At 38.3% G+C, this 26,060-nt stretch overlaps 2 protein-coding genes across 11 annotated transcripts in view; one reads left to right on the top strand and one right to left on the bottom strand.

Annotated features, from left to right (window-relative positions):
- Positions 1–26,060, bottom strand: part of chl1b (cell adhesion molecule L1-like b) — a 687,190-nt gene that overhangs the window by 252,945 nt on the left and 408,185 nt on the right. The gene's annotated exons all lie outside the window — the stretch shown is intronic.
- On the top strand, positions 16,858–24,359 carry LOC138763202 (uncharacterized). Its single transcript, XM_069936970.1, has 2 exons — positions 16,858–17,308; positions 17,435–24,359. Exon 2 carries the CDS (start codon positions 19,417–19,419, stop codon positions 20,941–20,943), a length of 1,527 nt encoding a protein of 508 aa, XP_069793071.1. The 5' UTR covers positions 16,858–17,308; positions 17,435–19,416; the 3' UTR covers positions 20,944–24,359.

The raw sequence follows: 26,060 nt of genomic DNA, 5'->3' as shown, positions 1-26,060 counted from the left end.
TGATATTGTAACTTTAAAATAATCAATCAGATAAACTGCTCAGCATGAGGAATTGAACATTTTCTGAACCATAAGCCCAAAGACCAGGTCAATTTTGAATGAGGTTTTCCTCTCTGTTTTTGTCTTTCAGCCTAACTGTTCTCCATGGAGTGCCCTGTAGTTCTGAACAGCTTTGCCAAAACAGTTTCATCCAAGATTATCTATAAATGCAGATATAACTTCCAGTTTCTGTTACAAGCTATCTTCACACTTCTTACATCTACAACAGATGAACTTGAATGCAAGGAGATTATTATATTAGCAAAAAGGCACTTTTAAGAATTCATTATACCTTGATATATTTTGATGTGCAGGTTATTAGAGTTAAAAGATATACTATTTACATGTCTGGATTTTTTAAATCACCTCTGCTTCTAGTGATATAAAGAAACACACAGACATTACATTTGAAACATAGATATTGCTGGAGGAACTCAGCAGGTCTTGTAGCATCCGTTGGATGTTAACATATATAAGTGATGTTTTGGTCTGAGCCTTTTTTCAAGGTACCATTACCCTCTATCTACTATTGGTATGACAATTCTGAATCCAAACCACCCATTCACATGGATCCTATGTATCTGCATTTTTCTGGATCAACCTATCATGAGTCCATGTAGGCAGCATCCACACTCCTATCCTCATCCGCCACCTTTACCACCTCCTCAAAAAATTCAATCAAATTTGTAAGATGTGTATTGCCCTGCACAAAGATAGGTTGGATGTCTTTAACCTGACTAAGCCTTTCCAAACGTGTGCAGATCCTATCTCGAAGTATCCTCTCCAATGGTTTCCCTACCATTGATATGAAACTGACCAGCCTATAATTACCTAGTTTATCTCTATTTTCCTTCTTGTACAGTGAAACAACCTTGGCTACCTCGCCTAATGCTAGTGAAGCTAGAAAGATCTCCATCAAAGCCCCAGCAACCTTTTCACAACAACGTGTGATATATCACACTGGCCCACCCCAGCACTTTAGCATTCCCTGTACTTTGCTTCCTGTCACTTTTCTCCTTCACCAAGGTGAATACGAATGCAAAGTACTCATTTAGTTCCTTGTCTATCTAACTCCATGCATAATTTTCCTCTTTTTTTGTTCTTGAGACAACCAATCCTTTTCTCAGTCAACCTCTTGTTTTTAGTGTAAGTATAAAATGCCTTGAGATTTTCGTTAATCCTGCTCACCAAGGCCATTTCATGGCTCCTCTTGGTTGTCCTAATGCTCTGCTTGAGCTTTTACTGCAAGCTTGAAAAATACAAGCAGAGTCAAAATGGTCCTGAGTATCTACCATACCAGAGTTTTCAGTGTAGTCATGGAAACAAGAAAAGTCAGAGACATCTGAAATATTGGTGAGCCTGTCTGCACCACAAACTACCAGTGGAGTGTTATTTAAGACAAATGACAAACACTGAGGGAATATTTCAATCAGCCATATTCGAGAGTGCACGTCACCAGAGGAACTGAACAAGTAGAACAGCTGAAAGCTCTATTCCTTTTGATGATCATTTCATGTGCAGAATGGTGAACAACAGAAGTCGGGCCAAACGTTATAACATGGTGGACCAAATAGTTGAACAAAAAATGAGCACCAAAATATAAATGAGCTTGAAGAAAATGAAGCAGTTTTACTCAGGAGTTAGTTCGGGGCTGTGAGAGTCAGGCTTGCAAAAAAAAAGTACATTAAAGACTGAAATGACTTCAGATAAATTCTTGGGTTACAAGGCATGCAAAGACAGAAAAGGCTGTTGGCAATGGCTGCAGAGGGAAAGCCTACTTTCTGGGGTACCTCAAACAATGCAGGTATCCCAAGAAACAAAATTCCTTCACGTGTCACTCTTTTCCAGCCGTAATGTTATTCCAAGAACATGGTGATGATAAATCATTGTGAGATAAAAATTGCAATTGATTTGAGTGTGGATTCCACTTTAAAGTGTCGGCACACAAGCCATTGTGTGACTCCATTGGTCAAATGCAATACTATTTTGCAGTGTACTTCACAGAAGACTTGTAGATTGTTGGAGGAACACCTTGGGTATGGACCACCTTGGGTTCGGCAATGTTAAAACAAAACAGTGCTTGCCCTGTTCTGCAAGCCATTTAAACCTGCACATTGGTGTGAGGACCAGCCAGTAAGACCTCATGGAGAAACTCTGGAGGACATGCTCCTCCCTGCCCCCGATCCCAGGTCAGCACCAGTGACAACCCTGCTGCTACTACAGCAGCACCACCACTTTCCAGATTTTGAAAACAAATAATTAAATTGTGTCGAGATCCTGTTGTTTTTTTCCTGACTCCCCACTCTACGATGCCCCAGGAATTTATCCTTGGAGGCTTTTTCTCAACTACATGTCCTACACCCTACATCACATTCTTTGAAGGCACATCCAATATGGATGCTCAATTCTATCACACCACCACATCGCTGAACAACTTGACTAAATGTGATTTGCTGCTGGATGAAGAAAACTCTTCTCCAGGTGAATACTTTGAATCTTAGCATGTACTATTTCAGTCTTTGGAAGTTGTTAGAATTTTTAAATTTCAAATTTAGACATTCAGCACAGGAAAAGTCTCTTTCGACCCACAAGCATGTGCCACCCAATTAAACACAATTGTTCTGCACCTCCAGTACATTTTGAAGGTTGGGAGAAAACTGAAGCATCAGGAGGAAACCCATGGAGTCAAGTGGAGAACATACAAACTCCTTACATACAGCATCAGATTCAAACCTGTGTTATGGCACTGTAACAGCATTCCACTAACTGCTGTGCTAACTGTGCCACCTTATAAGTGATGTAACCCAGTTTCTAAACCTGATGCTGTCTTTTACATTTATTCAGTGCTTTGTCTCCAGTCCATCATTCTTTCCACCTCAATCACATTGCTTGCTAGCAGCTCTGTCTCAGCTGACCTCCTGCTGAAATCGTCCCTGTTGCCTTCAAGATTTGACAATGCTCTGCCTACCCTGGATAAACAAAGCTTCTCCATCAACCTAGCGCCTTTCTGTTTAGCCACCAGAGCCTTTGCACTTATCATATCTGTGCTTACTGATACTGGTTTCTGGTCTGACAAAACATCACTTTTAAAAATATTTTCTTACTGAAGGCCTCAATGGCTTCATTTGCAACTGCCAAACCTAACATGAGAATGCAATCCAGATATGCAAGCTTTCTAGATTCCATTCTCCCTAAATTTAATATCTTGCATAATCCTGAGTTTTACACCTTTTCCACTGCAGCAGTCCCTTAGGGGCATGGATGGCTCGCTTCCCCTCCAGTTTTGAGGTGAATAATGGGGCCCATGTGGAACATGAATATTCTGACACATTTTCAGCAGAAGGGGATTTAAGGGTTGGGTAGTTGGTCCCTTAAGCATGATTAAATAGGAAAAGAGAGCACAACATGGCAACACGTGACTCTGAGACACTTCAGGTCAGTGGTTCTCAACCTTTTTCTTTCCGCTCACATACCACTTTAAGCAATCTCTACGCCATCGGTGCTCTGTGATTAGTAAGGGATTGCTTAAGGTGGTATGAGAGTGGGAAGGGAAGGTTGAGAATCACTGCTCTGGAGCCAATTATTACTGAAATATTTAGCTTAAGAAAAATTGTCATTGGCCCATTTCCTTTGGAATTATGAAACTGTGCACATAGTGAATCAATTAGGTACAATTAAAACAGTGGTTTTTAAACTTTTTCTTTCCACCCACATACCATCTTAAACAATCCCGTACTAATCACAGATCACCAGTGGCATAGGGAATACTTAATGTGGCATGTGAGTGGAAAGAAAAAGGTTGAGAACAACTTCTTTAAGTGTTTGGTGATATGCAGGAGGATGCAGATACTAGAATCTGGAGCAAATATTAATCTGTTGGATGAACTCTGGTTTGAGCATCTTTAGTGGGAGAAAAAGTAAGTCAACATTTTGGGTTGGAACTCTTCATCAGCCCAGATTATTTCTTGTTTGAGTGCTTGGTGCCTTCTCTTTCACATTATCACCAGTGCAAGCAATGGGCCAGAGATGTCCATAGATCAGTGAGAATGTTATAATTGTTCAAGAAGGCTCCAAATACATTCCTGAAGTGTTTTTGTTTTGCTCTCCTGAGATTGGCTTGCTGTAGCAAAGTGCTTACTTCAAGAGTCGATGGATGTTGTGGCCCATGGTGTTCTTCAGAAACAATGGTGCATCTGTCCAGCCAGTGGATGTGGAGGATTATGTAAACACAGCATTAAAATGTGTCCTTTAGACTGTCTGTATTTTACACATGTACATTATGGTGAGAATTATTGCTGGTCAACAGACCATAAGATTGGTATCAAGTTTTGAGATCTTGGTCTTGAAACATTCTTTTCCTTGGGCTACTAAAGGTGGGTGCAATAGGATTCCCCGTGTTTTGATCATCTTCTCAAAGCACTCACATCCTTTAAGAAGCTGTTTAAGATCTGCCTCCTCAAGCAGGCTTTTCGGAATCTGTTTTGATCTATTTTTTTTTATATAACTCAGTGTATAATTTCTGACTGATAATTCTCCTGATAAGCCCCTTGGGACCTCTCAGTGTGGCAGACTGTTGTTATATGGCACAATGTGTAGAATGTAAAGACATACCTCACTGCATATTTAATAGAAAAAGGAGAAATCAAGATTAATCTTTTGTAAATCCACCCAAAACCATTTGAGAAAAAAAAAGGTGCTTGAGAATGAATGTATCTAAATTGACAGGGCTCCTTTTATTTCCTGTGAAAAATACTACCTAATTTTGTCATCAAATTGATTTTATTTCCTGGTTTGTTCTTTCAAAAACACATTTTAACATTTTACTGTAGTTTTGGTTCTCAGAAATTTTAATCTATTATGCAGAATTTACATCTAAAAGGTACCCAGAACAAAGAAAAAACCTAATACAATGGTTATCTTAACTTGATTCATCAAATTCTACAATTTTTATTCAACTATAACCAGTCACTGATATTATTAGATTATCAACATGAATATGTGCAGTGTGAATTTATCAACAGTTTCATAGTTACAAATGTTAGATCATCCATAAGATTTCAATGAACATTGTCGTCCATCTCAGTAAAGCAGCTGGTTCTTTAAAGCACCATTCTCACATTCCACATTGGTACACAAAACAACATTCTTGGAAACTACATTTTTGTTTTCATTTCACAGATGAACATCATGAAGTACAAAGTAATGGATCCACTATATCTTCCATGAAATGCTTTTGCAATATTGCCCTCAAGAGATCTGTCTTTTATGCTGAACTAATACCCGGTTCATTTTCTGCCCTATTTCTCACAGCCAATCTTTTCCCACTCCATCTGTCAATGCATCTGTAATCAGTGCAGAGCAGAGAGCTCGGTACGTAGATGCTATAGCAGGCAGGGCAAGACATGTTTCTGCTCCCAACTTTGGAACATATTGCAGCTCATGGAGAGGTTTTATTTATATTAAACATTTGAGATAAATGCTTATAAAAAAGAGTTCTTCTCATTCAAGTTGAATTGAGCCACTTGAGTTTTCATGTGAGTTACATCATCTTTTGATCAATTGGCCTGATCATACTCACCTCTTGCCAGCAATATTGTAGATAATTACTGGTGATGTGCACACCATTGACTCAAATTTCCAAGGAGTCTGAGGAGATTTGGCAGGTCATCCAATACGCTATCAAGCTTTTACTGGTGCACTGTGGAAATTACACTGATTGCATCAAGTTGCATCACAACCTGATTTTAGGAATATGACTGCTCAGGATCACAGAAGGCTCCAGAAGGTAATAAACACAGCCTGGATCATCACAAGCTTCAACCTCCTTCTATACATGAATGCAACTATGTGAGGCGCTGCCTCAAGAAGACAGTCAAAATCATAAAGGGCTCCATCATCCTCGTCACAACCTCTTCTCACTGATACATTCGGGAAGAAGGTATAGAATTCTGAAAATCAACACTTTTAATTTCTTTCCAAAAGGTATCAGGATCTTGAACCTCCCTTGTTACACTAATCAGCACCTGCTCTGACACCACCAAAGGACTGTCAATTGCAATACTACCTTTTGATTGCTTTAGGATAACTTGAATATTTCCTAGTTTTTTTTAATGCATTGATTCTTTTTAATTCAATTATATACACTGTTCTTGTGTCTTTTATTTGTTTTTATAGTTTTGTTTTACAAAGTACCAGTTCAGATGCAGTTAGTATTTGTAAATATACCATATTTTCACTCATATAATGCCCACATGCATATAACACATGGAAAATCTTAAACTATGTAAAATATTCCTGTATAGCGCACACACGCATATACCACATGGGTGTAGTATTCTACATTCCAACTCACTTGGGACAGGATACAAAATGCATTCCATAGTCCCAATATCTGTCACAGTTAATATCCCACAAATTACAACCCATTTAACTTTGCCCAGAGGTGTCAATCATCCATTATATAGATGATATTCTCCTGTAACACATTAATAAGCTTTGGAGAGGGTCAGGAGAAAAGAGATGCAGAGGTTATTTGCAAGGATAAAATAATCATTTAAATAGATTGAAGACAGGCTTCGGAGTTAAGCAGGATTTTAATTCCGTCATGATTTTAAAAAAAACCTTTCTTTTAAAGGAGCCTTATCTTGTTTAAATAGTGTACAATTGAGAGATTTGTAGTTTGATTTGATGAAATGAGGATGATTAAAATGGACCATGTAGAAGCTGGAGTAACTATTGTAGAAGACACTACTACTACTTTAGGGAGAATAAGAAATTACAGCAATAAGAGTATGCATTGGAAAATTTTAGTAGGAGAAACAATATTTAGATTGTGGGTCTTAAAGAAGATGTGGAAAAGCAAGCATGATTGGCTTTCTCCTGTAATGGCTTCCTAAAATGTTGGGTGCTGAACATTTTTACCATCCCATAGAGACTGAAAGAGCACACAGTGCTCTCAAAACCAAACCATCTCCAAATCAAAATCCACAATCTATATTAATTAAATTTGTCCGGTACCAAGGGCAAAATCGAAAGGAGGCCCACTTGAGTATCAAAGTGCTAAAATTCTATTTTAGCCTGATATAAGTGTAGACTTAATAAAAAGAAGCAAATTCACCCTGGTTAAGAATACTTTAAGGCAGAAAGGATATAGGTGACATTGAAAGTCTTTTGGGTGAAGGAAATAAGTTCTTTTAGATCTACGTGGAAGCACAGGACTTTGCTCATAGTCATCCAAGTGTTAAGAGGGAGTGAAGAGAGTGAAGATTGATGAATGCTTTGATTCTGATGCACTGATCTTTTGGTAGTTTACTTATGAGGTGTAAAATAAGATACCTTATATCGACCACTTTTCTCTTTACTACTTATTTTTTTCGCATATTGTATATATATTTTTCTTTCAATTAATTTTAGATTTATGATTGAAAGGATTTCAAGTATAAATATCAGGGGGGGTTGGAGGAAAGGGTGCTTCTGACTTCTATTGTATCATTTGGGTAGTTGTGACTCTGGTCACGACCCATAAAATAGAGGGAGGTGGCGTTGGATTATATTATTATAGCACCTATTGGGGATGGATTTTTTTTTCAATTTATTTATAGTTATATATATTGTTATAAGCATATTTTCAAAATATTTTAATTTCTTTTTTCTATCTTTTTATCTGAATTTCCACATGAGAGGTGTATCAGCACTTTGGGTTTGGATTCATGGAGGAAGATTTATAGGCCAAGGTGGAAGAAAGAGTTAACTACCAGTAGTAGAATGAGTAAAACAGTTAAATTTGTAAATGATAATGTTAATGGTTTAAATTGGTCCATGAAGAGGAAAAGAGCATTAATATATCTTAATAAAATGGGTGTAGATAGAGTCTTTTTTCAAGAAACTCACTGAAAAATAACATTTGAAATTAAAGAGAGATTGGGTTGGATATGTAGTTGCCTTTTCTTTTAATTCTAAGGCAAGGGGTGTGGCTATTTTGGTTAAAAAGAATATTCCAATTAAAATACAAAATGCAGTGATAGATCCTGTTGGAAGATATGTGATGGTACATTGTCAAATATTTTGGGAATTATGGATACTTCTAAATCTGTACGCACCAAACATAGATGATGAGAGATTTATTCGATACCTTTTTGAAACAAGCAGAACCACACAATAATATTTTGATAGGAGGGAAATTTAATTTTTGCTTGGACTCAATTCTTCAACAACAAGAGGAATAGTAAGAACTAAAACAGCAAAAACAACTTTGGTTTTAATGAGAGATTTAAATTAAATAGATGCTTGGAAAAAAGTTCATCCTAGAGAGAGAGACTACACTTTTTATTCAAACAGATATGATTCTTATTCTAGAATCAACTTACTCTTAACATCTGCACAAATATAAGGGAGGACATTGGGTGCTGAATACAAAGCAAAGATATTATCAAATCATTCGCCATTGTTAATGACTATTATAATGCCAGACAAGGAAAAATTGGTATAGAGATGCAAATTGAATTCAACATTATTAAAAAGGCAGGATTTTTGTGATTTTATTCGAAGGCATATTCAATTATTTTGTGATACAAATCTGAACTCGGTGAATGATATATTTGTAATATGGGATGCCTTGAAAGCTTATCTGAAAGGGCAAATTATAAGATTCACTACAAAAATTAAGGATTATATAAAAGAAGTAGATCAGTTGGAACAAGATATTAAAATAATAGAAAAAGATCTTCAGAAGCTCAGCTCAAAAGATAAGTGTAGGCAATTGATTAATAAAAACATTAAAATATAATAAATGACAAACTTGTAGAACTGAAAAAAATGATTACAAGAACTAGAGATTTTATGAATTAGATGAATAGGCACATAAAATTCTTGAATGGCAATTGAAATCTGAGTAGGCCTCAAAAACAATTAATGCAGTTAATTATTTCAATGAAATTAGTTATAAACCTTGAGGTATAAATGAAACTTTCAAAATCTTTTATTCCAAATTATATTGCTGAAATCTTTCAAATATGTTAACAAAATAGATAAATAAAATAGATTTATCGAGAATAAATCTACCCACATTAGACTTGGAAGAACAAATAGAAATAAGTGCACAAATTACAGAATTAGAGGTAAACAAAGCAATAAGTTCATAAAAAAGTAACAAATCTCCAGGGGAGGATGCTTTTTCTCCTGAATTTTACAAAGAATTCACAGATGAATTGATTCCTATTTTCATGGAAATACTGAATCAAGCATCAAGAACCAATACTCTTCCAGATTCTTTTTCAACAGCAAATTTTATTGTGCTCCCCAAAAAGATTGAGATCCTTTGAAACCCTCTTCTTACAGACCAATTTCATTATTGAATGCAGATTATAAAATATTGGCTAAATTTATGCCAGAGTTACTAAATTATTTAAAAAATTAATAAACATGGATCAGACAGGATTTGTTAAAAAGAGACAGTCAGTGGATAATGTAGCCAGATTCATTAGTATTACACATTCCGCATAAAAGAGGAAATATTTAAGTATAGCAGTGGCATTGGATGCAGAAAAGGCTTTGGATAAATTGGAATGGGTCTTTTTGTTTAAAGTATTAGGTAAATTTGGGCTTGGACAAACTTTTATAAATTGGATCATGGCATTATATAAAAATCCTAAGGCAAAAGTAGTAACTAACAGTCAAATCTCTGATCAATTCTATCTGGTGAGATCTCATAGACAAGGTTGTTCTTTGTCTCCAGATTTATTTACGTTAGCTATCGAGCCATTGGCTGAAATAATTAGGAGTGATTTAGAAGGAGATTAAGGTTGGTCATGAGGAGTATAAAATTAGTTACTTTGCAGATGATGTTTTGATCTATTTGACTAAGCAAGAGACATCCGTGTATAAATTACATTTAAATGTTGAAGAATATGTCAAGGTTTAAGGTTATATAGTATATTAGACACAAGGAGATTATACTCTTTGTCAAAGAATTACTCAAAATAAAGGCCAAAGGAAGCAATTAAATATTTAGGGATTTGGATAGATAATAATTTAAATAATTTATATAAACTGAATTATTTATCATTTCTTAAAAAAGTTGAAGATTTGAAAAAATACATGACTTTGCCAATAACATTAGTGTGTAGGGTAAATTACATTAAGATAAATATCTTTCTGCACATACAATATATTTTTCAAACTTTACTTACACAGATACCACAAAAGATCTTTCAAGAATTAAATAAATATATAAGATTATTTATTTGAAAAAGTAAAATGTCAAGAGTATCTCTAGAGAAACTAATATGGAAATATGAATTGAGAGGTTTGCAGCTTCCCAACATAAATTATTATCAAGTAGCTCAATTGAGGTTTCTTACTTCTTTATTTGAGGGATCAGGAAAACCAGCTTGGGTCAAAATAGAGATGGATAAAATAGGAGAGAAATTAGCAGAATAATTTATTTATAAATGGGATTCAAAGTTACTAACTGATGTGAAGAAGGCACCTTTGCTTAAACATTTAATTACTATTTGGAATAAGATAAATAATGAAATAGGAACAAAAGAAAGAATATCACCGAAAACACCTCTCATTCAAAATAATCACATACCTTATACTAAAGATAACCTTTTTAAAAATATTTGGTTTCATTACAGTATTAAAATGTAGAAGATTGTTATGAACAAAGTCAATTGATGTTGTTTCAACTGTTAAGAAATAAATATGAAATTACTCAAAACGCACACTTTAGCTATCTTCAACTGAGAGCGTGCCAGTGGGAAAAATGAGGTCCAACAATATATTTGCTAGTTAGTAGTGATTTAAAGGTTATTATTAGGAGAGGTTATACTAAGAAATTTATTTCTGCAATGTATATTTTATTACAAGCAGGTACAATTAAAAAGGGAATACATAAATCTAGACAAAAAAGAGATTGATTTATATATTACAATAGAGAAAAGATGGGCAGAACTCTGTCAAGATTGTATGACAAATATTATAAATGTTAAATACAGTTTAGTTAAATATAATAATTTACATCAATTATATTTAACACAGCAAAATTGCATAAAATGAAATCAGATTTATCAGATAAATGTTTTAGATGTGGTGAAGAAGTAGGGACCTTGTTGTACACTAGGTGGTCATATTCTAAAGTAAGATCTTTTTGGAGGAATTTAGGAAAGTTTTTGGAACAGATTACTGGGATTGTTATTCCACAAAATCCAGATTTATTTTTGTTGAGGAATATAGAAAGAACAACACCTGAATTAAAACTATAATTTTATCAAATGAAATTTATTAGAATAGTTTTAGCATCGGCATAGAAGGTATTATGCAGTGACTTGGAAATCAGATGTGCATTGGGGCATGGAAAGATGGCACTCGGAAATTCAAAGCTGTATACCACTGGAGAAAATTATATAAAATTTGAGAAATAAATATTCAACTTTTGCACAAATATGAAAAGTTTAGGGACAAATACGTAAAAATGTACTTCCAGCCTCTTAAGACCTGTATAATCTTCTTCCCTAGAGTCATTTAATATAAATACTGTAATATTCCAGTGTGTGATCCAACCCTTTGTGCAATTCAGATTGATATTACTTTTTCTTTATGCTTTTTTTACTCTTTTTATATAATTCTATTATATACCTATATATTCCATCTATTATCTTTTTTGTGTTTGGGGATAAGAGGGAGGGGAGGGTAGATAAGGGGGGAGGGTTAATACAATGTAATCACTGTAATATTCATACTTTAAGTATTGACTCTATATTATTATAATTAAATGGATGAAAACTTTAAATAAAATATTTTTAAAAAATATTGTGTCCATTCTGCTCACCATGGTAGCAGCCGTCAGCTCCAGTCATGAGATAGTGACTAGTTTCAATTAAGCCATTCTGGCTTTTCCCATTGCAAATCCACAATGTACCTGACGCTTGTTATCATGCAGTAACAGGTAACTAATAGTTCCATAACTGTCTTCACATGCCTCTTCACAAGTCACAATTACAACATTTGCAGGTTTGAAGCATCTGTCAATCTTGGAAGTTTTCCAGCTTACAAAGTTCCTGTATTCAACACATCCATTTTTGTTCAATGGATCCCAGAATCTCATCATCCCACTCAATCCTCTTCCTGCAAAAATCTTGCAGGATCTTCTTGGCAGTCAGGACAAATGATGCCAATATTCCTAAAGGATCATATATCAAACTGAATGTCCCTTCTTGTGAGAGGTTGGTCCTTCAAAAAGATTTTGAACTTCAAAACATCACTCGGGACACACCATTATACACATAACAATCTTTCAACAGGAAGGTTATCATGGTCTAAATCCAAATTCTTCATTTTTTTTCCCTCTCTCTTTCAGGTATGGTAGTCAATACCTAGCAATTGTTAAATGTCCATTTGGTAAGTAAAAAGCCTCCTTTAAAACAGATCACCTTCGTCTGATGATAAAGAGCTTTTGCTTCTTTAGCTGTAGCTGCAGAAGTCAGACAGTCATCCACATAAAAGTTATTTCTGATGTTAATTATGGCTTGAGAGATAAATTGTTCCATATTGTCCTCAGCACACTTCATTCCATACTTTCACCTGATGAAACATTGCTTCAATGTCTGCAGTGATGATGACAGGTTCTTTATGGAATCTAGTTAAGAATTCTATTAAATCAGGTACCCGGATTTGTACTGGTCAAATCAAGACCATGTAAGAGTTGAGAATTTAGTGAAACTCCTTGAAAGGTTGCTCCACAATCAAACATCACACAAAGATTTTTCTTCTGTAGAAGCAAAACTCCATGGTATGTAATGTACCAATTTTTTGCCATCACTTACATTTAACTGCCACCTTTGCAATTCTTCCATCAGTTCCATTTTCTTCATCTTCTTGACACATAGCTCCACAGGTGCAGTAGCTTCAGTGGTGGCTGCCATCTTATCTATTCTATTGATTGTTGCACTCAGACATTGAACAGGCACAACAATAAATCCAATACCAAAATAGTCCTCAAAGGACAAGCAGTATTTTCTCCAAACTGTATTCTAATAAACACAAAGAAGGAATCCTGTAGTAAGGCTTACCTTTTTTTCAATGTTCTTGGTTAAGCTGTTGATGATCGTGCCTTTTTGAGTTTGAAATGCTCTAAACAGAGCACAATCGATCCAGTCCGAATTCCAAATCCAATATACAACTTTCTATTGTCCTAAATGAGTCAATAGTTCTTCTCTTATTGACTAAATGTCATGGCTATCTTCTTTTACAATCGCCTGGAGAGACTTAAATGTCGTCGTTGTTTATGACTTGTTCAAAAAAGATCCATACCAAAGCTGAGTTGAGTTTTTCAGTTTATTAAATCTTATATAGGTTACTACATTATTACAACTTTGTTTTACTATGATTAAAACTATGATTAAAAACATAAATGATGATTAACACAACACTTAAAATGATCAATAAAAGTTTTTGGACCATTTCAAGCCCCTCCATCTTTGCAGAACAAAGGGAATCAAAAAAGACCATTTTTCTTAAAACATGCAGAGAAAGAGAGACTTTGTCTAAGAATACATTTCTAAGGAGACACTCAAAGAAGGTTAACAATGTCTACACAGACTACTTGCAGAATCTGCTTGCAGCTTGCATCTTAACCCTGACATTGCAGAAGTGGGCCCCATTTTCTACTTGCCACCATTCCACTTCGCAAAGAATACTTGATAAAGTCAGGTTGCTTGGCTCTATATATACATTTTGTTTTTGCTGTATTTGATAACCCTATAATTTCCTAAAACAAATACTGTAGATGGTTTATTTTATGCTGGTGAAAAATTTTAGATGACATTTTGTAAAGTAAAAGAAACCAGCCTTCTTACATAGCAACTCAAAGGCAAGTAGATTGAAGGACTTTACCCTGTTTGCATTTAATGAACCAACCACCGCAAGCACAGTTTTACTTAGGTAACAGGTTCCAAACTCATAAGATTCATAAAAGAAATAAAACTCAAGCAGGAATGATTTTGTTGCATTGAAATGGTTTATCCAAATTTCATCTGTTTAATTGGAAATAAAATTTAATCGCTTGATGAAGTGCCTCCATTTAGGAGATCCAATATGGCAGGAGCAAGAACAATAAAAAAAATCCAATATTGTTATTACATAATGAAGTCATCGCATAATGAACATCATTTAGCATCTGTACTCCTTACTGCCTGGTTATTGTCTTGCAATGTTCTATTTACTTTCTCGAAATGTTATATGTACTGTCTCAATCATGAGAAGGGAAGCATAGACATGATATTCAGGCATATCAGAGAGAGGACCAGAGTAGTTGGAAGGAAGACAGTGAGTGCATTTTGGCTCACAGTGGCTCGACTGCCTCACGACTTCAGTTTCCTTCCACATCCTGAGGTCATTCTGGATGTGGGTTAATTGGCCATTGCATATTGCCCCTAGTGCAGTTGAGTATGAAGGGAAAGGTGTGGATGAGCACATGATAGAGAGTTGGCTTCAGGGATAATGCAAGTGATGTGATTGGATGGTAAAACGGATCCTGCTGAATCTGTGTGCACCTCGACGATAACAAGGGGACATTTATTTTAAAAAAGAAATGCATTTTCAATTAAAAAAACGTTCATGCACATTCTGATATTTCCTCAAGTAACATGAAAAAAAAACTATTGCTTAAATATAAATTGAAACAGTCTATTAATCAGAGATCTATGATAGTTCTTTTGGTTCCAAAACAATTGAAGTTGCACACTTTTTAAAATGTATCAGGAACTAATGATTTGTAGAAAGCTTCTAAAGCACAAATCATGCTTATTGTGCATTCTAAAGACATTGTGAGCAATTGTTTTCTCTTTTATATTGGGGTGCCAAATTATTTAATTTTATGTAACGTTTATTGAATTGATGAGCAGCCTGGTCGGCCTTGTGGTTAGTGCAATGCAGTTACAGCGCCAGCAATCGGGATTTATATCCCACGCTACCTGCAAGGGATTTGTACGTTCTCCCCATAACTGCGTGGGTTTTCCCCAGGGGCTCTGGTTTCCTCCCACTGTTTGTACGTCAATCCAGTGTAATTGGGCGGCATAGGCTCATGGGTCGAAAGGGCCTGTTACCATGCTGTATGTAAAAACAATTTAATTCGATATTTTTAAAAATTCAAAGATCTTTGACAGCAGTGACCTGTCAATAGGTCACCTCAGGCTTCCAGGGATTAATGCCACCTGAGGAGCAGCCACTAATATTTTTCAAAGTCTCCCAGCAGCATTCTCAGGTAAAAGGATCAGTTTGCCAATCCTTTATGCCTGGAACTGGTGAGTGTAGCTGGATGGACAGCAATGATGGCGAATTTGGGCACCTCACAATCCAGACCATTATTGCTCATTGTGAAATACACCTAACACTTTTGACATTCAAAGACCTGCAAAATATTTCAAAAATTACCAAAGATATTCAAACTATTAGAAATAATAAACCTGTATTAATGAAATGCTTCTTCTGCAATGAAAAAAAAAATTCCCATGACCTGTTGCCTTCCTGGGAAGATTTGAAGTCAGTTATGGTGGTATTCTTAGATCATCATATCAGCTGGTTTCACATTTCCTAAAACCAAGTTGCAGCCCAGTGTCGGGAATGTTGACAGACGTAGCTTCAATTATATTTCCCTCAGTTTGAAATTGCCACATCACCCGTGGATGTTTCAGACATGTTGTCACTTAAACAGATAAATGTCAAGTGATTTTCTTCACAGCCAACTGCATGCCATGCAAGATCTGTTCTTCCTTCATGTTTCAACTTTTCCACTGTAAATTAGTGCTCATTTAAATACCTTTTATAATTTAATTGTTACATAATTATTTTATTTATTCCCCATCCTCCATATTAACACTGTTTTAGTCAATACAAAATGCCTAATTGTTTTAACAGATCAATACAGTTGACTAACTTAACTAAAGCAGTGTAAATAATTTTGATGAGCTGCAAAAGTTGGAAATTTAACTTTGAAGAGAAAATGCATGATACGTACAGCAGATTTGGCAGCATAAGAGGAGAGGGGAAAAAAGTTACTGCTTCAGGTTGATGACCTTACGTTTTCCTTGGGAAACACACACCTCTGATGATAAGAAGCTGATTGAATCCAACAGAGGTGTGTGTTTCCCAAAGAAAACATAAGGTCATCAACCTGAAACAGCAACATATTCACCTCCAATGAAAGGTGATTTAGCTGAAATACTAAGGCTATTTCTTTCTCCACACACTGAGCCTGACCTGTTGAGTAGCACCATTTCTGTGCAGTTTAAATCCCTCAAAATTTGGATTAATGAATTTCCACAAATTCCCTGCCTTCTATTTAGATATCTGTAAATCTTCAATGTCTTCGGTCTACAAGGAGTTTTTACTTATTCTCTATATTGCGTGATTTTCTCCCAGGTGATCCAAGGACATGCTGATTAACTGGACACTGTAACTTGTCCCTCATGTGTACATAAGTAGTAGAAGCTTAGTGGTTGAGGTGGGGAAGGCGAGGGTGGAGATGGCATGGTTGGTGTAGCAATCAGCTCGACGCACAACAGAGCAAGCGATCGGGACTGGGGTTCAAATCCCATGCTCTCTGTAAGGAGTTTGTACGTTCTCCCCGTGTCTGTGTGGGTTTTCCCTGGGAGCTCCAGTTTTCTCCCACTGTTCGAAACGTACCAGGGGTTGTAGGTTATTTGGGTGTAAATTGGGCAGCATGGACTCATGGAGTGAAATGGCCTATTACAATGCTGTCTTTCCAAATTTATACTATCTGTTTGCAGCATTCCTCTGACTAATGTAAGGTAAAACATCATGAGATGGGAATGTGTAGGGAGTTACCCTGTACAGGGCAGTAACAAGAAGGGGAGGTGTCCTTGTACTCCTGTTAGGTAAAACATCATGAGATGGGACCGGAGAAGGAGTCACCCAGTACTAAGGAGTAACAGAATGCATCCTTGTACTTACAAGATAAGAGAGACATTGATGGATTGAGAGGCAGGAAGCTAGCAGGGAAAGGATAGCAACAGTTTTAGTCATTGGACAAGTAATGATATGATGATGTTCTAAACATGTATCCAAGGGTATAAAAAATCACCATTTTGCTGATAACGGCAGAATGCATTCTCCGACTAACTTTGTTAGTCGCAAGTGTTACAATCCGGTAATAAAGAACAAAGAACCCTGATTTCGACTCAGTCTGGTGTTTGTCTCACTCATTCATGAACAATGCAGACCTAACAATTTGGTGACCCCGACGTGATGGGTGAGTGAACACTGGACGACGGTTTCTGTTTTTTCTGACAATCATCTCAGCCGGCTGATAAAAAGGTCCAGAGAAGCCTGTTTTAACAAAATTCTCTCTTTTTTTTAAAATCTTTATGATTGTCAGTAAGAACTGGAGATCGGACAAATTAGACGACCACAATTGAAGGTCGCATGCCAGGATTGTAACACGTAAGTGATTACAGACAAGATAAAAGTCCTTAAGGTGTTTGAATGACATTTATTAAGTGCTTTGCAAGAAACTACTAGAGTTTAAAAGTCTTTATTGTGTCGTTGCAAAGTCCAATAGAGTGAGAAGGTGGTCTATAAACAATTGAGGACCTGAGTTTTCTGCCCTAAACTGGTTATTAAGAGGAGAAATCTCCCACGTGAAGGTTGGGCTTTGAAAGAAAACAAAGGTTCAGGCTTATTGGCCTCAATTGTATCTGAGAGACTGACTTATAAATGTCCGGTAGGTATGATAATGTCTGTACACTTGAGAAGTTAAGAATTTATTTCCCCAATTCGCCGTGGTGGAATACCACAGCAGACACTAGAGACCTTGAGACAACAAAAAAAGTACTCAGGGACGCCTGCCTGGTGAACAAGAACGACGACAGAAGGCTGTGACAGCTGTGTCCGGATCAGGTAGGAGATATTAATGAAAAAGTTGACAAACTCCTAAGAGACACCCAGTTTATTCGAAATACTTTTGATAAGTTAAATGAGGGTATTCCCAACATCACCAAGGAGATAAAGTTACGTAAATTCATAGATTGGTACAGGGAAACAGGACAAAAGTATAGCCCAAATATTTGGTTTTCTAGTTGTAATTTAACTTTCAGACCCCTTTGGGAAAACAGAGAGTGGAAAACGAGCAATCAGAGTATACAGGACAGTCTGAAGTCAATTGGAGGACAAGACTTAGAGACTGTTCTTTTAAAAGATATTAGTCATCCAGCTTGCAAGGAGACATTTTTAAAAGCAATTTTCGTTGACATAGATCCCCTAAACGGACAAAAACCTAAATTAAAACAGGCATTAGAAAGCGGTCCCGCAGCTATGGCTGTACAGTTGCCTGCTAAGACTTTTGACCAAGTTATTAAGGAAATTAATCAGGAATTAGAGGAGCGAAATACCAGTAATGCGGCATTGGAAAAACAAAAAATGCTCCGAAAATGTGTAGACCGCTGGAGGAAGAGGGGTTGGTTACCCGGGGGCACTGAGATGTTCCTGACAGGTGAGGGAAAAAAAATTTTAAAACGTAGAGGCTTAGATAAGCTGGAAGAAACAAAACACAGAAGGGAAAGGAAAAGTGCCTGTTTCCAGTTTCCAGCCACGAAGTGTCCGGGTTTGCTCTCTCCCTCCCTCCTTTCACCCTCCCCCCTCTCTCTTCTCTCCCCCTCTCTCTCTTCTCCCCCCCCCTCCTCTCTCACCCACTCCCCCTCCCAATCCCAATCTGTGGTGGTGCTGCCCTGAAATCCCCAGGTTGGGCAGGGCAGAGAAATACAATTTGGTTTTAATTTTGTGCCCACAATTCCAGCTCCGCATCAAATGGGATCCTGTTTTATCCTCTCTCCCTCCCTTTTTCCCGCACCCCCACCATTGCGGGATCAGGGCAGACATTGTGGGCTGACGTGTAGCTCACTCGAGGTGGGAGGGAAGGAAGGAGTGATAGTTCCCAGTGGTGGGAGACCCAATCTGATCCAGACCAGTGATCACAGGATGAGAACCTTTTAAAACCTTTGAAACGAAAGTGTTAATCTGAAGACTTTTCTCCCAGTGGGGCCAGTGCAAGGCATTTTCTCTCTCTATCTCTTGTGCTCTGTGTATCTGCCTCTCTATCTCTTTCTCTCGCTATGCTCTCTCTCTCTCTCTCTCTCTCTCTCTCTCTCTCTCTCTCTCTCTGGCACCCCAGATGGGACACTGGAGTCACGTCCCTTATATTCAGATATTGAGACACTGGGGTGTGACAAGAACCACGGGAATAGGGACACATCAGACGAGGTACAGGCCCCTTTAATAAAAATAGAAGGGGGAGTAATAGATGTAGAGACCCCTCTGGAGTCCAAGAAAATAGAAAAGGAGTTAGAGATACAGAAATGGAACATGAAAAAGGTTCAGGATAACATTAAAAACTTAAACAGAGATATTAATGTGCTGGGGCAGATCAGTGAGGATCAAAAAGAATTAATGGTAGGTGTATTGAAGGAAGTGGAAAAGATAACTACAACACTGTCAGGAGAAATTAAAGCTGAAGGAATGGTAATAGGAGTAAAGGACGAAAAGTGTAGTACAGATGAGGAAACGAGATACGATCCACCATGGGAGGAAAGTAAAAGGAAAAGACTCGGGAGGGAGAAAAATAGACATGCCTACCTGGACATAGTTAGAACAAAAGAGAAAGATGTGAAACAACTAAACTATGGCCGAAAAGATTATCTTAGAGATGAACGTGACCAATATACCTTTGACCCTGAGACATTGGAAGCTGATAGGGACAGTGACAGTGACGAAGAAGAGTCAGAACAAGGTGGGATAAATAAATGCATGCCAAGAGTAAAGAAGGAGCAGAAATCCCCAAAATTGAGATATCAATGCCCATTACTGATCACGGGACGGGGAACTCAAAAATATGTACCCTGGTCACGAATGGACTTAGAGAGTTTAATGAAAAAACTACCTCCGTTGAGTAATGGGGCTAGTCCATGGATTTCTTGTTTTGAGCGAGAAACCTGCCAAGAACAATTAGCACTCACAGATGTCAGAACTATCATGATAAAATTAAAGGCAGAAGGGGCCCTGAAGCAAATAGAGAAAATTGTAAGAAGCAGTAAATTGGGGGATGAAATAGAATTTAACCCACTTTGGAATAAATTTTGGGAAGCACTTAGAGAAACATTTCCTACACCCTATAGTTTGGATGCCTTGGTAACCCTTCAACTAAAGGAAGGAGAGACTGCACACGAGTATTTCACTCGAGCATGGGACTTATGGGAAACAGGGACTGGAGAAAGACCCGACCACAGCCCCTTAGGAAGGGCTCACTTTCGTAATGGGATAATAAACGGACTACCTGCTACGGTTCAAGCAAAATTAAGGGACATTGTGGGAGTAGAGACAATGTCAGAGGATTTGTGGAAAAGACACCTGACACATGCAATCAAACGACATCGTCAATCAGAGCATGCTAAGTCAGAAAGTGCGTCCCAGAAGGAGGTGGACAAAACAACCGATAAATTGGTGAGAGCCATAGAACATATAGGGGTTAAATTAGCGGCCCAACAGATAGTCCCACAGGTCATGGGGCCAGTGATAAATCCGGGACCCCAAGTAAGAAATGGTTGGGAAAGACAGCTAGGTACAATGTATAGAGGGGAACATGCAGTATGCTGGTACTGCCAAAATCCTGGACACTACCAGCGGAACTGTCCGGAGGCTGGGAGAGCAAGGGGAAAAAGATTACCCTCTATGAGAGGCTATCGGGGAAGAGGAGGAAACTTAAGAGGACAAGCAAGGGGTAGGGGTGGACACATTGATGGGCCCCAGAGAATCGGGGGGTGGCAGAGTGATCAACAAGTCCAGGCACCTCAGTGTAATGACTATATTGAGGAAGGTGCTGAATTTGATTATTGAAGGTGCCCTGGAGAATCAAAAATCACGCCTCCCTGGGAGCCACCAAAAATTTGGGGGACGGTAAATGGAGAAAAAATTGAATTTATGGTTGACACAGGGGCAGCAGTTACGACAGTGATTAAAAAACCCCCAGGGAGCACATTTTCGGGCAAAACATTATCTACAATAGGATTCTCCGGGATAAGGGAAACACAGCCCTATACAGATAACATCGACATGACATTTGGACGACAAAGGGTTAAAACGCCTGTCCTGGTTGTGCCAAGTTGCCCCATTAATTTATTAGCAAGGGACATTCTTACCAAACTAGGAATAACCATACAATGTTCTGAGAAGGGCCTTCGGTTAACATACCCAGGGGATACAATAAGAAGGGGAGGACAGTTTATAGTAATGACCCCATCTAACGCTTCAGAAGTATTTTCTGGAGTCGGCTACTGTATGATGAACCAGGCCCAGGGCTGATTAAACAGTTTTTTGAGTGGAGGGCCAGTATTCCTCGGTATGGGGATTACCATTATCCACTAGATCCTATGCATGTTACATTAAACTACACCATCCACCCGGACCAGGAATATGAGGAGAGGTGGGACTCTCTAAAAGAAGGGAAGACAGAAACGATACATTGTCCATTTATCTTTGTAGGTAAGGAGGGAATAGCTGCTATGGTTGTCATGACAGAAGAACAAATGGAGTGGTTCTGCTTAGGAGTAGAAAATGTGCCTCATGTGACCTTGGGTATTGACAAAGATCATCACGCTCGACAGCTGGGTCCAATGGTAAAGGAAGCGATAGGGTGTGAATACAGGCAGACAGAAATCCCGGGATATTCCACCTCGGAGGGAGGAAAATTTGTCAGACTGAATATTGAAGCATGGGACCAGGTAGTGAATGAGAAAGTAGAAAGAGACCGAGCCATAGAAGGAGAAAATATTGATCACAGAGACTCAGACAAATATCTTTCTAATCTGAGTCCACATATATGGACAACGGGGCCCTATGATGTGGGAGTAATAAAAGGAGAGGTATTTCTAGAATTGGCCAACCCCGGGCAGAAACCAATATGGAGAAAACAATACCGCTTGTCGCCCAGTCAGGAGGAGGGTATTAAAGGAACGATAGAAGGGTTAATGGAGTCAGGGGTTTTAAGGGCGGCACCTGACAGTATGTGGTACACGCCCATCATGCCTGTTCCCAAACCGGGTAGAAAAGACTGGAGGATGGTACACGACCTCCGGGAGATTAACTTGGCTACCAAGACCATCGGGAGACCAGTCCCAGACCCATATGTAGCACTTAGGGCTCTGAGTCCGGAGCACGAATACTATACTGTCATTGATCTGGCAAACGCATTCTTCTGCTTGAAATTAGCTGAGGAATGCCAAGACTGGTTCACTTTCACTTACCAAGCACATCGGTACACATACACTAGATTACCTCAGGGTTATAAGGACAGTCCAGGACTGTTCAATCAGGCCCTTAGCGAAATCCTAATGAAATTAAAGCTCCCGGAAGATGTTACACTGATTCAGTATGTAGACGACCTACTATTAGCAGGGAAAACGCCACATGGGTGCCTGACAGGGCAGCCAAACAGGTTACTGGTTATCATGAACATATACAGGGGATGATTTTGAGGTCCCATAACAAAAAAAATGAATCTGAAACTAAGGAGACTTGTAGCAGATTGAATGACTACACAGATGAGTTTGGTGGAGGAAGAGTGCTGTACAACTGGCTCCCCGCTAACTGGGATGGTCGGTGTGCTCTAGTAACTCTTAATGCGCCAGTGCTGATTGTCAAAATGCAGGAGGGAGACGAGGATTCCCTAGAATTGCGCCACACAGAGAGTTGGCTGTGGAGAAAAAGGAGGAGTGTTGGACTCTTGGGGCCGGGAGGAAGGAACCCTGATGGGGTATGGATTGATGCCATTGGCCAAGCCCGGAATATTCCGGACGAATTTAAATTAGCCGATGAGATTGCAGCTGGGTTTGAAAGCTTTCCTGTTTTTAGTGCAATTTTTCCCATCACTGTAAATAAGAATGTTAATAGGATCAACCTTATTCACTATAATGTCCAGCGCCTTGCAAATTTGACCAGGGACGTTGTTGAGGCAATACATCAACAACTGTCAGAAACTTCCCTTATGACACTTCAGAATAGGATAGCGATTGATATGGTCCTGGCAGAGAAAGGTGGAGTGTGTGCTATGTTTGGAGATCTATGCTGCACTTCTATCTCTAATAACACAGGGCCAGATGGATCACTCACTAAGGGGTTAACGAAACTTAGGGCATTGGCGAAAGAATTAAAAGCCCAGTCTGGAGTCTCCAATCCTGTTTTATCCTGGTTACAGGGAGTGTTTGGGAGATGGAGCACATTGTTAGGACAACTTTTGCTGGGTTTGTTCATTTCTGTATCAATTTTTATCACTTGTGGCTGTTGTTGTATTCCATGCATTCGAACGCTGGTCACGAGGACCATAGAGACAGCCCTTGCTGACCGTGATGAACTGCCTCCGAAATATCAAGCTGTGCAGGCTGTGGAGCAAGACTATCTCACATTACAGGAGACGGAGAAAGTTGCTGAGATCGATCTGGAGTCTGAAGGGGAATGTGATGGGAAGGAGGGATTGTGAATTAGATTGTTACACATATAATTTTAACCTTGCTTGTAACCCAAATATTATAACATTGATTGTAACACAAACATTATTAATCAGATTGTAGAACAAGTATTATGAATTAGATTGTAGACCATATGTTAACTTGGGAATTTACTAATGTACGGGGGGTTAGCTAGTTTTTTGCTTGGGGGCAAATGGGATGAAACTTGTAAACGGGCAATGGGATCGGGGTGACGGATGGGGGGTGTACGCAAAGGAGGGTTGGGGGAACCCTCGCCCACCAGCCGAACTACCCTGTGAACAGAACCCGTATAGAGCTTGGCAATAATAGGCGAAATAATGTAACGCGGTGGTAGCATAGTCAGGGCGAGATTGTCCTCTAAAGAGGACAAAGGAGGGATTGTAAGGTAAAACATCATGAGATGGGAATGTGTAGGGAGTTACCCTGTACAGGGCAGTAACAAGAAGGGGAGGTGTCCTTGTACTCCTGTTAGGTAAAACATCATGAGATGGGACCGGAGAAGGAGTCACCCAGTACTAAGGAGTAACAGAATGCATCCTTGTACTTACAAGATAAGAGAGACATTGATGGATTGAGAGGCAGGAAGCTAGCAGGGAAAGGATAGCAACAGTTTTAGTCATTGGACAAGTAATGATATGATGATGTTCTAAACATGTATCCAAGGGTATAAAAAATCACCATTTTGCTGATAACGGCAGAATGCATTCTCCGACTAACTTTGTTAGTCGCAAGTGTTACAATCCGGTAATAAAGAACAAAGAACCCTGATTTCGACTCAGTCTGGTGTTTGTCTCACTCATTCATGAACAATGCAGACCTAACACTAAGCACCATTTAAGTCTGTCCATTTTTTTTTGTTTTCCATTTTAAACCCTCTTCAACATAGGGCTATCACACATCTCTCTTGCCTCAGTGTTCCAGAACTTTTGGTCAATGTCAAGTAACCTGTAGAAATTGGCAATACATATCTTGTGATGGTGCTTACAGAGGGAAATAACTTTCCATGGTGCTCTGGGATCTCAGTGAGTGTGGAGAGAGAGGGAGATGGAAAAGGTTCCACCCATTAATACAACTTTGAGAGGCAGCACGATATTGTACTGGTTTAGTAACATCAAGCTCCGAGTGTTTCAAACAACCATGAACATTCAGAAACTGATGCAATCATTGATAAAGCTTCAAAAATATTTACAAACATGCCCTTTCATTGCTTTGGTTGGTTTTCCTCAAAAAGAGGATATACTCTTGGGTTTATCCGAAGAGAGAATTCTTGCTTTTACCTCCTTGATAGCTTGTCGAGCAATTTTAATGAAATGGAAGGATGACTCTCCACCCACTCATACTCCATGGTTACACGATGTTATATTTAAGCGTGGAGAAAATTAAATACAACATTAAAGATATAAAGTTTCATCTGACAAGATGTGGGCCCATTCGCTGATTACTATCATAATTGGAAGATTTAAGAAGCCTGGATGCTCTGGATATTCTGTCTAGTCTCTGAAGGTCATTATTCAATCCATATCTTTACAATTTTACAAGTTAACCATGGTTATTGGGATGGGTAAGATAAGTCAGATTTTTGTTTTTTTTTCTTTTTATCTTTTCTTTCTTTTAGATTAGTAAGTTTGTTATAAGCCCAGAGAACCGCAGAACCCATTAGCAACAGAAATTCAGCAACACAAATGGTTAATTGAACAAAAGTTGCTTTCAATATTCTTTAAAAATGAAAACAGTTTCAAACTTTAACTTACCACTATTAACTTACTCAACCTAATGTAACCTCCTTCTAATTCTAAGCTAACGTGTAGATAATGTTTATGTAAGTTCAGAAAAGTTCTTTGGTTCACAGTCCAATCTCACTTCACGTTCCTCCAAGTTCACTGGTTGCAGGCAATTCTTATTCTGTGCACAGAATTTAACATTTATGAAGTTAGTCAGGCTTTGGTGCTTGAAAGGTAAATGGCTACTGCTCAGGAAGGTTCTTGTCAGTTTTCAGAGAGAGATTTGTTGTTTCTGGATACAAACTGATCCCTTTTAATCAGCTATGTCAGTGTCTTGCTGAAGAAACTTGCTCCATCTGGGTTTCCACATGATAACTTCTTTGTTTCAGGTCACCACAGAGTTCCTTTTTATTTCCCTTATTTCAAGTGAAATATTAGGCAGCCAGTCCTCTCCTCTTGTATGGACCACAAGGGCTTTGACCAGGCTGAACTAGTAACTCACAATTCGTCTTCAAAATGGGTTTTTCCACAAGCTTGCCAGCTTGTCCTGTTCCAATCCCAGCTGCTGCTGCTGAACTGTAGCGCTGCAGAACTGAATTCTCTCTCTCTCTCTCTCTCTCTCTCTCTCAGAGAAAAAGCCTGTTTTACTTTCCCTGCTTGTGAAACCACATGACCTTCTTAGAACAGCAACGTCCACTCAGATAGACTGGGGCTCCGAACCTAATCCTCCGAGTTCTTTCATCTGTTG

This window comes from Narcine bancroftii, chromosome 5, assembly GCF_036971445.1.
Source record: "Narcine bancroftii isolate sNarBan1 chromosome 5, sNarBan1.hap1, whole genome shotgun sequence".
Classification (NCBI taxonomy): domain Eukaryota; kingdom Metazoa; phylum Chordata; class Chondrichthyes; order Torpediniformes; family Narcinidae; genus Narcine; species Narcine bancroftii.
This window is presented reverse-complemented; position numbering and strand designations above follow the sequence as displayed.

Bases quoted from the DNA above. Each gene is read 5' to 3' on its own strand.
- LOC138763202 (XM_069936970.1), top strand. From the start codon at position 19,417: ATGAAAAAGGTTCAGGATAACATTAAAAACTTAAACAGAGATATTAAT.